Below are 13,444 nucleotides of genomic sequence, written 5' to 3'. Positions count from 1 at the left end.
GGCTTCAACTAATGCTAGAGTCACACTTGAAATTTTTAACAATTGTTACTCATCTTATTTATAGAATTTTAACACTTCTTGAAACCATTGTTTGGACCAAATTTTGTTTAAAAAAACAAACTTTAATTTTCCAAATAGATAGAATTAATTAGTTTTACTGAAAAAGATAAAAGTAATTGACAGATGGTATAATTGACAAATCGTACCCTTAAAGTACCAAAAAGACAGTTAAATAGGAACGAAAAATTCACCCAAAAAACACACTTAAAAAGGAACGGAGGGAATATATATATATATATATTCAAGAACAAGTCATACATGTGTTTGTCAAAAAAAAAAAAAGTCATACATGTGTTCACAAGTATTCACAACACTCACATCATTCAATATCATCATTCCAAGTTCGTATCAACAAGTGTATCATACACATATCACAATTTCAACCATGTCAATTAACAATTAACAAGTCCAATCATCATGCACAACTCAAATATATTTCAATTCACCAACAATGTATGCAATGGCTCTAGACTCATCTAGATGCATGCCGTACCATATCACCTCAAGGTCGTCACCTTCGATGCAACAAAAACATCGTAATCACCTCATTTGGATATAAAATTCATCACCATCAGTCATAAATGCATGAACATATGACTCAACTACAATGCATATGTTCACACAAACTAATCACCTCAACATCACCAATACTTGTACATATGCAATCAACAACAATTCACCACCACTTAACAATATGTACAATCACCAACAACATCCATAATTCAAGCAACATATAGTTGTCACATATATACACCACCAATCATCTTCACATAAGGTATAACAACTATCCATAAAGGATTCATATACAATTGGCTCTCGAAACTCAATTTCAATCAAGTTCGTCTCTCAAAGTCACAACATTAAAAATAATTGAGCATTTAAGCCAAAACCAAGTAAACAAGTTCAATTGCCTATGCCATGTATTCGCACAAGTCACATATGCGTGCAGTAGAGGTTACATAAGCATTTCATCGGCCAACTACGATGAATTCATAAAAATCACAAGTTCGTCTCACCGAAACACTTTTCAAGAAATTTTCCATTTTCTAAGCAAAACAAGTTAAACCCAACACATCACAGTTTTAAAAGTATAATTGAACTTATAGAACCCAAGTTTGAAAGTAGGAAACAATCCATAAGGTTTGGGTTGACTTAAAAGTGGTTATGCGGAGTTTTCGTAAAATTCCTCTAAGACATCCATAGAGCATCTTCCTCATAACTTAAAATCCAAGAATCATTTTCAAGTCAAACCAATGCCATTGGAAAGATAGCAAAATTATCTACAACTTCCATGTTTACACCAAAAACCAAAACAAAACAGAAGCGAGGGAAAAAGATGCAAGAACGCGAAACAGGGGGGTGCTGCCCTGTGTAACTCGCCATTGCGAGTAACTTTACTCGCGAGGCGAGTAAGCTCCAGGGAGCCTCCCCTTGCTCGCGTCCAACTCGCCTCGCGAGCGCGGTGGCAAGTTGTGACAGTAGTTTCGAGAAAAAGAGTCATTTTCACCCCAAAACCCCAATTTTGACTCCCCAATGCCCAAATTTGATTCCAAGGTTTGTCCAAACATTTCTAAACATGAAAAGACACTCAAATCCATATAAAATTTGTACCAAAACATTATTCCCACAAAATTCATCATTTGACCCATTTCATATAACTTCAAAAATAACAACACAAATCATCACAAGCTCAAAGATTATGATAACCCAAGGTTCCATTCATCAATAACAACACCTCACAACATCAACAACAACAACTAATCATGAATTCATCACAATTCATCAACAACAACATCTCATATCAACAATTTTTTGGGTGAAACACAAAGCATACATATGTCATGATTTAAGCTTGCAATTTCATCATCAACTCAATTAACATTCAATTTACATACCCAAACATTGCATCACAACATAAGCACGAATTTCACAATTAAAATCAATTCATCAATTTCATAAAAATGGGTAAAAGGGAAAAGTTATGAAATTATGAGTGAAGTCTAACCCTCTTACCTCTAGCACCAAAAATCTCTAACCCAAGCCTCAATTTAGCTCCTAGATGATGAATTCCTCTTCTAATTCTAGCCTCCAACCCATTTCTCTTATTCTTCCTCTTCAAACCCTTATTTCTCTCTATCTTAATTGAAAATGAAATGAAATGTTGGTAAAGCCCCAATTTCACTACCATCTAGTGTTTATATAAGCTCTACTCAATTAGGCTCAACTCACAATGTCTTAATGGGCCTAATCCATTTCTATCCTAACCCCAAAATGTTACTACTCACTTAACGGTGAAATATAACACTAACGGTCACTTAATGGTAAACTAAATAATTACCCCACTCTCCAACACTTAGTAAAATAATAACTCTCACTAAGCACTAAAAATAACCTTCAGCAAAAATTACAAAATTACCCTTGTTCTCAAGATGACCAAAATGCCCTAAGTCCAAAATGACTAAAATACCCTTCTAATACCGAATTTTACAGAGAGGCAAATATTCACACAAGAGCACATATAACACAATTAAGAATAATAAAAATAAATCTAATCGAAAAATCAGACTGTTACAGAAACAACACAGATGTACAATATAAAAGCGGCTAATAAAAAAGTAACATGAGTTTTTATTTTGTGCTAGTTTTTTGTGAGTTTGATATGTGGTTAACAAAGGTAAAAGAGGGTTAACAGAGAATATTAGTGACATGGATTAGTAATCCACGTGTTATTTTATAATTGGCTAACAGTAAGAACAGTTCATAAGGAACTCTGTGTAAGTTTTCATCTTAAATTAAATTTATTCTTATCTATTTGTTACATGTGTTATTTGTATTTAAAATTAAAATTAAAAATTAAAAGTATTTTTGGAAAGAAAAGTCCAACCCAAAAGTGTGCTGAAAGAGGTAGTTTTCTTTATATGTAGTATAGATAGTATAGATACTATTGATTTAAGATTGAGTCAAAAAAAAAAGGCTGCAGTTTGTAAAACTTTTGGTTTTAGTCCTTCTGTTAAATTTCAGTTAAAAAAAATACCAAAACTAACAATGTGCCACGTGGACCAAGCATGACACGCCACATGGCACACTGCACTTTCAACATTTTTTTATATTAGTCCCTGCACTTTGGTATTGGTCCCTAAACTTTTTTTTAAATCTTTCAATGAAATTATTATGTTTTATTATTGTTTTGTTCATTATTTTTATTGATAATAATCATAAAAAAAATAAAATCAAAAAAATCTTTTTAAAAATGTGATACAATTAAAGCTTAATTTTTTTAAAAAGATCTCAAAATTTAAGTAAGTGCTCTACTTTTCCAGACCAAGCTACAAACCTGACAGTATCATACAACAAAAACACACATGTTTTTTCTTTTTTTGAAAGAACATTTTGGAACCTACACATTTAAGCCAAAAAAAAAACAAAAAAACAAAAAAAACAAAAAACAAAATTTAGTTAAGATTCGAATAGTACTATAAATAATATTATCCTCAGTGTGCTTTGTGTTTTTTCTTTGGAACCTTTTCTTCACTTCTCTTTTCTTTGTATCGCCTTCGCTTCTCTCATCTCTTTCCAAACCCAATCTTCCATTCAATTCAACCTTAGGGTTTAGGGTTAGGGTTTTTCCTCTCAAGCTCTCTATCTCTATCTAGGGTTAGGGTTTTTGGATCTCGATCTACTCCTTTCTTTTACTACTACGGATGCCCGCAAACGAGGGAGGGTTCCGTCAAGAAAACCAAACAAGGTTTCTTTTTCACCTCTACAAACTCTCTCTTTATTTTATTTATTTATTTATTTATTTATTTTCTGTTCTTGTATTTGAAAGGTGTTTGTGATTTTCGATAATTCAGTGAAATTACAAGTGTCAGTGTCGGACACCTGGACACTTCTAATCCGAGGAGTGTCCGTGCTTCATAGGTCGAAGCAAATATGCTTCTTTAGTTAAAGCAATTAGCGTCCTGAACTTAAAAAACTGTTTAAGCTATACCCTCTGCAACTCTGTTGTCGAAATCGTCAGTGAAATTTGCGTTCGATGTTTTTTCCACTGGAATCAATCAATACATTGTAAACTGAAAAACAACAACTTTATCAAAAAAACCTCGTTTTAAATACCATATACATCAATCTAAACAAATTCCCTTTAAGAAAACTAAACCCGAAATTCTAAACCGTAATAGCAACAGAGTTGTGTGTCAGAGAGTGTTCAAAAGTTTAGGATGATTGCTTCAATTGGAAGCACAAGTGGAAAAATTTCACATGACCCTGAGTTTAACGTTGATATACTAGTAGTATAACTTTTAGTTTCTTTAATTCCAAAAATATTATTACTTAAAAGAAAGAATAAGATTTTTGGAATAATATGTACTACATTTAATAATTTAGAGAACATTAACTGAGAAAAGATAATTAATGTTTTGCAACAGAAATGGAATCAACTGGTGTAGGAAGCAAAACGAAGCCTTGTACCAAGTTTTTCAGGTTCTAATCTATTCCTATCTAAACTTTTGGTACTAAATAGATAGTGGCATCCTGATCTGCTTTGTAGAATTGGTATAGAAGATATAGAAATCCTTTATGACTGTAAATTTTGTTTGGGACTTACCTTTGATTGCCTGTTCTGTGTTTACGTAGGACTGAGGTGCATTTGCAATGATTATTTTGGTCAACTAAGAAATAGGGAATTCTTGGTAAAAAGTTCAATACTAGGAATAATGAGTCTATGCTGTGTGTTTTGTTTACATAAAACTGGTTCTTTGTGCTTGTTCTCTACCTCTGAAGCACCAGTACTCCAATTTGCAAAACGTACCCATACCGGGTACTTCGCGGGTACTGGTACTCGTACGGTACGCGTACAGTATGCAGCCATCACGCACCATTTTTATTTTTTTGTTTTTTTAATGTTGGTACGGTTACGGTGCGGTGGTACTCTCAGGGTACTCATAACCGTTTTTTTCTTGAGAAAATGAGGTTTTTCATGGGAATTAATAGCAATTATAGTTTTTTTTTTGTTTTTTTTATAAACTCAAACGGGTCAAGAGCCACAACAACAATTACTAGACTCTGGAACTGCTGCTACTTACTTAATGTCCGCCTTTTCTTGTCTGCCAATAGTTGCAGAAGTAGAAAAGTCTAGCACTCAAGCCTTGTTAAACCATTTATTTTACTGTGCAATGTATCTTTTTATCTTCCTTTTCATATTGTATAAAATCCAATCCTTGTTAAGCTTTTGTTCTCGCTTCCCACTTGATTATACTATATTTGCAATATAATTTCCTCATGCTATGTTATTTTAAATTAAAAAAAAAAAAAATCATCCTAACGTACCCGTACCTTTGTTTTTTGAGAAATGTCGTATCCCGTACCCGCACCCGTGCAACGTAGTTCTCTACCGTTGCAGTGTTTTGGTTGTTATTTAGCAGTAGCCAATCTGCTGTTTCCACTGTTCTGGTTCTGCTCTTTCCTTTAGTTTGTCTTGGTCTTCCTCTGCCTCTTAGCAATCTTCTTTGTGAAATCTTCATTCAATTATTATTTTTTTTCGTTTTTGGTTTTCTTTTTTATTTTTTAAAAACTATATTCTAAATCAGTAACAAGGAATAAGGAATAAGTTACTGGTTAGTCCTCTCCTTCAATATTTTTTAAAAACTATATTCAATTATATAAGTTATAATAATCATGTTAAAGTGTTTTTATTGCTAAGAACGAAAATTAAAAAGTGATTAAAAATGAATCTGTTAGACCTCTTATTATGCCAGTTATCATGTCACTTATGTTGTTTAATTTTAGGAATAAATAGAGAAAGGAAAGGAGAAAGTGATTATGTGATAGTTACTGAGTGGTTATGGGAGAGAGACCAAACTATATTCAATTATATAAGTTATAATAATCAAGTTAAAATAAGTATGATCAAGAGACCAAACTATACCTTGAATTTTATTAGTATTTCTTGCAAGTATGTTCTTATGTTTTGCATAAGACATGTTTTATTTCAAATTATGAATACATTATGAATTTTGAGTAATATTTAAGTTGTTTTAGTATTTCTTTTTCAACACTATAGTATTTTAGTATTAAATATATTAGTGTCCGCGTCATGAAATAGCCCCCGTGTCGCGCCCGCATACCGCGCTGCGTCAATTTTTGGGGTGGCCGCGTCGCGCCGCTTTTCCGCTTTGTCAACAGAGGGAAGAATTGTAAACTGCAATTTGAAGTGTCTTTTAAGTGCATAAATGCCACCCAATGAAATTCCAATGGACATGAAATAGCAACAAACTTTATTCGCAACATAGCCACGAGTCTTTTATTATTTGCATATTGGAAAGCCCAAACCACCGATCTGTAATGAACATGGAAGGGTCAGATAAGTAATTTGCACCCTCTTTAGCCGATGCCAAATAATAAAGTTGTGATAATCAAGCTTTTCTGAAATTGTGAGTGGGTATTCAAATCGGAAAACGGCACCGGAAAACAATGAAGATTAGGGTGACAGTGGTCTTGAATCTTACAACAGAACTTGCAATGGTTTGAGATTAATGTGGTGGTAGTTGTGGTAGCTAGGATATTCACAGGTCATTTTAGATCAATGACTCCGGTACCATGTTATGTAGGGTAGAAAATGTAAGAAAGCAAGAGGAAACTTGGAAGAATATTTTCAGAGCAGTTGCTGTTTATTCATGCCTGTCTTATCTATGCTATAAGAACCAAGATAAATAGTAGAGCATTAAAATAGTTAGTTACAAACAGTTACAGTAGTTGGTTATGAACAGAAACCTATACGAACCAAATAAAATCTAAAAGATTCAAGTAACAGAAGGAAGTTATTACTAAAATATTGCACGTTCAACTAACAATTACGAAAAGAAAAAGAAAAAAGAAAGAAAGCATCAGAGCTGTCAGCTGTGTTATATAACCTTGATAGTAGCATACTGCAAATTAAAGAAAAGTCCTCTATGTCTTGAACTGAAAAGTAGTGTTATCGGCACTCACAAAGATCTTTTCTACCAAGAATGGATGAATCAATACATTTAAGCAAAGTTAAATTTGGTAGTTTACAATGATGTCCTTGTTTCTTTATTTGTGTGTTCTTTTTTCATAAAAAAAAATAAAGTACTGATGATGACCTTTCTCCCTCCAATCAAAATACAGTTCTGAGAGGTACCAGTGTTGTGGGATATGAAAAATCTGCTGTAGCTTCTGTTTCACGCTATCGATTGGACAGGGAAACTGACATGGAGGTTCAAATTCATCAACTTGAGCAAGATGCATACTCTGCTGTCTTGCGTGCTTTTAAAGCTCAGTCCGATGCTCTTACTTGGGTGTGTATATTTAGTTAGTTCCCTCTATGTCTTTTATATTATCTTTATATTGGTCTTGTTTTGAAGAATTATAACCTATGTTTTATTTTTATTTATTAATCAGGAAAAAGAAGGTTTGATAACTGAGCTCAGAAAAGAGTTAAGGGTTTCAGATGACGAACATAGGGAGCTTCTTGGCAGGGTTAATTCCGATGAAATAATCCACCGCATAAGGTATTGTATTTGTAGTTATCTGACTTGTTGTAAATTGTAATGACAGCTAAAAATATCAATAGTTTCAGATTCTTTTTTTTTCTTTCACAATGTTATCTGATGCAAAACGCAATCAGGGATTGGAGACAAACTGGCATTTACCAACCTCCAAGGCGCACCACATCTCAGCCTGTTCATGACATTTTACCCAGTCCAACCGTTTCAGCTTCCCGCAAAAAACCGAAGACATCACATTCGGTACTACCCTCTCTTGTTTTATATTTGATGTGATCATTAACAGCACTGTTAGTATCTTTGTACTCGTGCTGCAATTGTAGATGGTTTTAATAGCCGGTGGCTAAAAGTCAACTAATTCCATTCTACTTAAATTATTTACTCAACTATTACAAAGAAAAGTAATTTATTGATGTCCATTTAGTTTTTAATTTTCTATCAAATTTTGCAGGGTCAGTCATTGCCTGGTTTGTCTTCAGTGAAGCCTGTACAGTACGCTTCTACTCCCACTGGGGCTAGGCATTTCGCAAATCGCAATTCTTCTAGTAATCTGAATGCACCTGCTGATCCATTGATTGGGAAGAAAGTTTGGACCAGATGGCCTGAAGACAACCACTTCTATGAAGCTCTCATAACTGATTACAACCATGCTGAGGTATGTTTAGGTCTTCAGAACTGTCGAAATCCATTATTAACATGTAGATATATTACGAGGTTAGTGTTCCTTGTTGGAGTTTTCACTGGGTTGATATAGTATTGTGTTTAGGGTTAATTATATGTGGATTTGTCTAATTTGTTTTCTCATTTAAGATGCCTTTTTTCTAATGTTCAAGTATAGAAAGTTGTCCCCCTTTTACCTAGATGTAATGAAAATACTCAAATGTGATTAGGGTCTGAACCTCAAAGTGCGATGTATATTAATCATCTCAAAGAAAAATTAATAACTTCTTAGGGAACTTTTACCTATGAAGCACCGACAAATACACGACGTCGACACCAGACACACCTTTGATCAGAAGTGTCGGTGATATATACACTGTTACTCATTTGTTATTTTTCTTTGCAGGGCCGGCATGCTTTGGTTTATGATATTCATAAAGCGAATGAGACTTGGGAATGGGTTGATCTCAAAGAGGTATTTATTCCTATCTTTTGTTGCATAGGGAATAAAGCAAATAACATTGAATGAATAAGGCAAGAAATTAAGATGTTAATAAAGCAAATGAGAATTGGAAATGGATAGAACAATAATTGATTAGGTTTTAACCATTGCTTACATCAAATGAAGCACCAGCAGTTAACATCAAACTGTGTGGCACCTCACTCAATGGCCATTCTCCAATGCCCTTCAATCATAAGATTCTTTTCCTCACTTATATGTGACACACCTTTTTTTCCCTTGCTTGTAAACTCATACCCTGCTTGCCTATGATCCCACTTTGAGAATAAAGGATCACTGATTGAACAAAGATTATGACCAGTTAACATTACAGCATAATCCATTGTAAATGAAATGAAAAGAAACATCATGACTCAAACTGAATTTTTGGATAGAGATGTTTAAGCAGATATAGGTTTAAATGTGGTAATGATTTTAATTTGCTTACACCATTGGACGTTCTGAATATGAAAACTATTTGTGCAAAATAAATCATGTTTATTATTTTGCTACAAGTTTCTGGTTGGAATGAGCTAAAAGCTTATTGATTGCAGATACCACCTGAGGATATACGATGGGAAGGTGAAGAACCTAGCATACTACATAGAGGTGAACATAGCGGGCAAGGTCGTGGAGCTAAGAAATTTTTTGGCCATGGTGGTGATACTTTAGGTGCTGGAAGAGGGAGAGGACATCCAAGATTTCACTCTAGAAAAGAACTCATGCCGCCACAAAATGGTATTGGAAATAGAGTTCCGGACGAAATTGAGTTGCTGAACACAGATTCATTAGTTAAGGAGGTAGATATGTCTTGCCTAAGAAACCTTATTAAGAACCGGGTGAAAAGATAAGGAAGTTCTTTAGTTTTTAATGCCACGTATGTTATATAACAGGTGGAAAGGGTTTTTGCTACAAGTCATCCAGATTCTGTGGAGCTTGAGAAAGCAAAGCAAATGCTGAAAGTACAGTCACTAACCATCATGAAATTACTTAATATCAACTTTAATGCACATGGTTATTGTTCATATTTTCTGATTATTGATTGTAATGTTGTATAGGAGCATGAGCAGGCTCTCGTCGACGCAATTTCGAGGATTGCAGATACATCAGATGGTGAAAGTGGTAATAATTAGAAGTCTACATAATATTGCTTCATACGTTTTGTTTATTGAAACTCAACTTGTATATTGAAATCAACTTTTCTGTTCATGATAAGTTAACAAAAGTTTACTGTTGCTATTGAATGAAATATGAAATATATCATTTTGTAGTGTTTTCCACAAAAACATATTATAGCAATTCTCCAACTTGAAAATAAACAATAGCTTTTCTGCATTTTGGGTCGAAACCATGCAAGGAGTGTGAAACCAAGAAAAGGGGAAGTGAGAGGTTAAGAGAGTAATCAGTGGACTCATCATTATGGCTAATGTTTGAATTAGTTGCATCATAATGTGCTTGTATGGAGAAAGAGGCAGAAAAAAATGATGATTTGTAATTTTTTGCTAGCGCATATTTGAGAATCAACAAGTGATTTGTATTATGTTAAGTGGTGGCTTTGTTTGCACAATTGGTTATGCATGCTTGAGGTGTCCATCAAGCGCTTAGGATTAACTCACAATAGATTTGTAGTGTATGTTTTTCACAAGTAATTATCATGTTTGTAAATTATGTAACTATTTTTTTTTTTTTTTTGCCATATAACAGATGGAGAACAACCGTATTCGCATGGACAATTAATGGAAAGAGGATTAGAGCACGTAAATCAGCTGCATGGTGGAGACAATCGTGAACCTGGAAGATGATTGTTTGCTCTCTCTCGAAGTCTCATCTAGAAGTCTGACTGTGGGTGAAATGTATATGCAACTAAACAGCATAGAATGTTCAAAGATGGTCCTCTTACAGGGTCACTTTCTGTCATTTTAATTTTCATTACTCCAGACTTTTGTCACTGAAAATGCCCACGTGTGCATTCTGTGTTCGGTTACAATTAAGGACAATTAAGGATATAGAGACTCATTTATCTGGCACATAAATTGTTTTATCTGAATGCAAATGTAAAATGTTAAAACTGAAATGAAAAGTAATTTGGTGCATTTTTCTCAGTTTGCTTCGCTTCAGAGCCTGTCAAATGTCTTGAATCCCTTTCTAAACCTTTAGTACCTGCGACACATGTATTGAGACCATGGAGAGTATAAGAATATGCATGTAATGGAAGGAAAAAGGAAAATTAATGTAATATATAAATTCATAAAGCAAACTTAATGGGCAATACCCGAGAGCTCTTAGATGAGTTGACATGGGTCTCATCTACCTTTACCAAAAATTCATAAAGCAAATTTACTGGGCAATACCCGAGAGCTCTTAGATGAGTTGACATGGGTCTCATCTACCTTTACCAATGTTCTGGGTTCGAATTTAGCCTTGGGTGTGCAACAACGTTAAAAAGCAAAGAATTAGTTGTCCATTCAAATCTCACAAGGTTAGAGGGATTAGTCTTTGCTGTTGTACGCAGAGGATGACCGATTTATGCCAAAAAAAGTTGACCGTGCAATGATGCTTCATCTTAAAGTTGCTAAAATGGTTTGACATTAATTTGTACTATAATAGACACTTGCATTTGTGGCAAAATCTACCTCATGTAACCCTTGCAAGAATATTTGTACTATAATAGACACTTGCATTTGTGGCAAAGTCTACCTCATGTAACCCTTGCAAGAATTTGATGTTGTTGTTAAGTTTTAGGGGTATTCTAAAATGCATATAGAACAATTTTCAGGCTTTTAATTAGCTGCAACTACAAAGATTGTGCACCTTCCTTGCTGAGGTTTGGCTACATCTATTTCGATGCAGGCAATTTTCATGTAGTCAATCCCACTTAGCATTCCACCCCCATAACACTGATGGGTAGTGGTGGTCTGCTGCTATGCTAAAGTTTAGTAAAATGATACAATAAATTTACATACAAAAGCTCAAACAAAGTTTTAGCCCCTAAGCATTAGATTGTTACTAGTAAATTATTGATTGTTACTAATATTCAACCTCAATATCTATAAAGCAAATAAGATTTAGCCCCTAAGCATTGGGTAGAGGGAGAGTACCAACACAACAGGGGGCAGCCAATATCAGTCAAAACAGCTTGCACAGAGGGGAAACCAATAACAGAACACAGCATGTGCACGAAATTGTATAAATGAAGGCATCTACAAATTGCATAAATGGTTCTCGAAAATATAAGCACAGCTATCAATTGTGGGTAAATCAGGTTTTCAATGTGGCCACTACAGCAGTTATCAGATTGTTAGCGCCACTACTCGTCAAAACTGCAATGTTACGAGGTTCTTGCACAACGACTAAGGACTGTTATACCACACTATGTTGCGATAGGGGACGTTGCTAACAAGTCAGGACAATTTATATAATAGCAATGGGAATCAAAGAACTTTAATATCGAAGTAGATGCTAGCACTATCAGTAAAATTAACCATGAGAATAGAAGGCATTCAAGGCAGCAAAAGAGCTACTCCTAGAGTCATGAGAGCATGAAAATAGTCTCAATCGTCAAAGTTAGCACAGCAACTAAGAACCTTCATCATCATACCGTTGATAAATTTTTAATGTCTCTGATGGTCCTGAACATAGGAATGAAGAATACCATTTCATTCTACTTTGTATGATAAAGTTGATTCTGAAGGATTGTTATTATATTCACTATCCATCAAGATTTGTGTGCTAATTACTTCAAATCCAATCAATTCCTCCCAAATGGATTGTTCAGTTCAGCAATTTATGAAACAGAAACAATCTAAAACAAACTGTTTATCTATGTGGCACCGACACTTAAGATTGAAGACGTGTTCAGTATCCGGTATCCAACTTAACGGTGCCAGACATGTTCAATTACTTCCATTCTTTCAAATTATTACTGGTGTCTACGTGTCAGTATCCGGTATCTGTTAGTGTTTCATACAAGTCTATTTGATAATGGATAACAAATTTAAACAATCAGAGACCGCAGAATTTAGCAAATCTAACATAAAAATGTTATCAAAAGATAAGAACAGTACCTGAAAATTGAGCAATTCCAAGAGATCTGTGTTGTGTTATATTGTGCTGTCGGTGCATATGAAAATTCATCACAATTCAACCTTTTTTTTGCTTTGATGGAACATTGAAAATTAAAGATCCTTTTTATGAAAAGGGGTTGATTGATGGATTCATACAAGAACCATCATCACTCTACATAAGGTTAGGGAATTGATGATGGAAATCGTAAATATATGTGCAAGTCCAAACCTATTTTGTACAGAGATAGATAATTCTATCTACCGATAATTTGGGTTCAAAATAATTTCAACCGATAACCAAATTGGTAGTGGATGTTCAAACATACGTATTCTCATGACCCCACAAAAGCTATCATTTTAACAAAAATAAATTGTCTCACTTTATCTTTTTTGAAGAAACAAATAAGTTTCTTTTATATATAAAAAGTTTTTCTTATATTACCCCCTTACTTTTTATTAATATATTTTTTTTATTCTTGTAATTTCTTTTTTTTAATACTATTTATGAAGTGAACTTTTACAAATTTTTGTATCATAGAAATCTGTTTTTGTTGAAGTATTATATCCGATTGTCAAGCTCTCTTACAACAACATCCAAACTTTAAGATAAGTTTTGCTAGGAGATAAGCTAATTCTGTCGC

General features: G+C 34.0%; 1 protein-coding gene and 2 long non-coding RNA genes across 4 annotated transcripts; 1 reads left to right on the top strand and 2 right to left on the bottom strand.

Moving 5' to 3' along the window:
* The first annotated feature begins 3,565 nt into the window (after nt 1-3,565).
* On the top strand, nt 3,566-10,841 carry LOC146948882 (protein EMSY-LIKE 1-like). Of its 2 annotated transcripts, XM_085745055.1 has the most exons (11): nt 3,566-3,805; nt 4,485-4,539; nt 7,204-7,373; nt 7,477-7,586; nt 7,703-7,823; nt 8,032-8,235; nt 8,647-8,715; nt 9,294-9,539; nt 9,633-9,701; nt 9,798-9,861; nt 10,444-10,841. In XM_085745055.1, exons 3-11 carry the CDS (start codon nt 7,287-7,289, stop codon nt 10,539-10,541), a joined length of 1,068 nt encoding a protein of 355 aa, XP_085601181.1. In that variant the 5' UTR covers nt 3,566-3,805; nt 4,485-4,539; nt 7,204-7,286; the 3' UTR covers nt 10,542-10,841. The 2 variants fall into 2 exon arrangements, with proteins under 2 accessions (XP_085601181.1, XP_085601182.1); XM_085745056.1 differs by lacking the exon at nt 4,485-4,539.
* On the bottom strand, nt 3,592-6,938 carry LOC146948883 (uncharacterized). Its single transcript, XR_015027059.1, has 2 exons — nt 5,451-6,938; nt 3,592-4,831 (listed from the first exon to the last, which is right to left on the bottom strand). It is a non-coding gene; the product is annotated as an uncharacterized LOC146948883 (long non-coding RNA).
* Nucleotides 10,618-13,181, bottom strand: LOC146948881 (uncharacterized). The gene is made up of 2 exons (XR_015027058.1): nt 12,804-13,181; nt 10,618-10,899 (listed from the first exon to the last, which is right to left on the bottom strand). It is a non-coding gene; the product is annotated as an uncharacterized LOC146948881 (long non-coding RNA).
* Nucleotides 13,182-13,444: the final 263 nt, after the last annotated feature.

This window comes from Medicago sativa, chromosome 2, assembly GCF_051527215.1.
Source record: "Medicago sativa cultivar Bolivia chromosome 2, Bolivia_mono, whole genome shotgun sequence".
Classification (NCBI taxonomy): Eukaryota; Viridiplantae; Streptophyta; class Magnoliopsida; order Fabales; family Fabaceae; genus Medicago; species Medicago sativa.
This window is presented reverse-complemented; position numbering and strand designations above follow the sequence as displayed.

Excerpts from the sequence above, each read along its gene's own strand:
- LOC146948882 (XM_085745056.1), top strand. The coding sequence starts at position 7,287 with ATGGAGGTTCAAATTCATCAACTTGAGCAAGATGCATACTCTGCTGTC. Across the intron at positions 7,824-8,031 it reads AACCGAAGACATCACATTCG|GGTCAGTCATTGCCTGGTTT; the intron begins GTACTACCCTCT and ends CAAATTTTGCAG. Across the intron at positions 9,862-10,443 it reads TACATCAGATGGTGAAAGTG|ATGGAGAACAACCGTATTCG; the intron begins GTAATAATTAGA and ends GCCATATAACAG.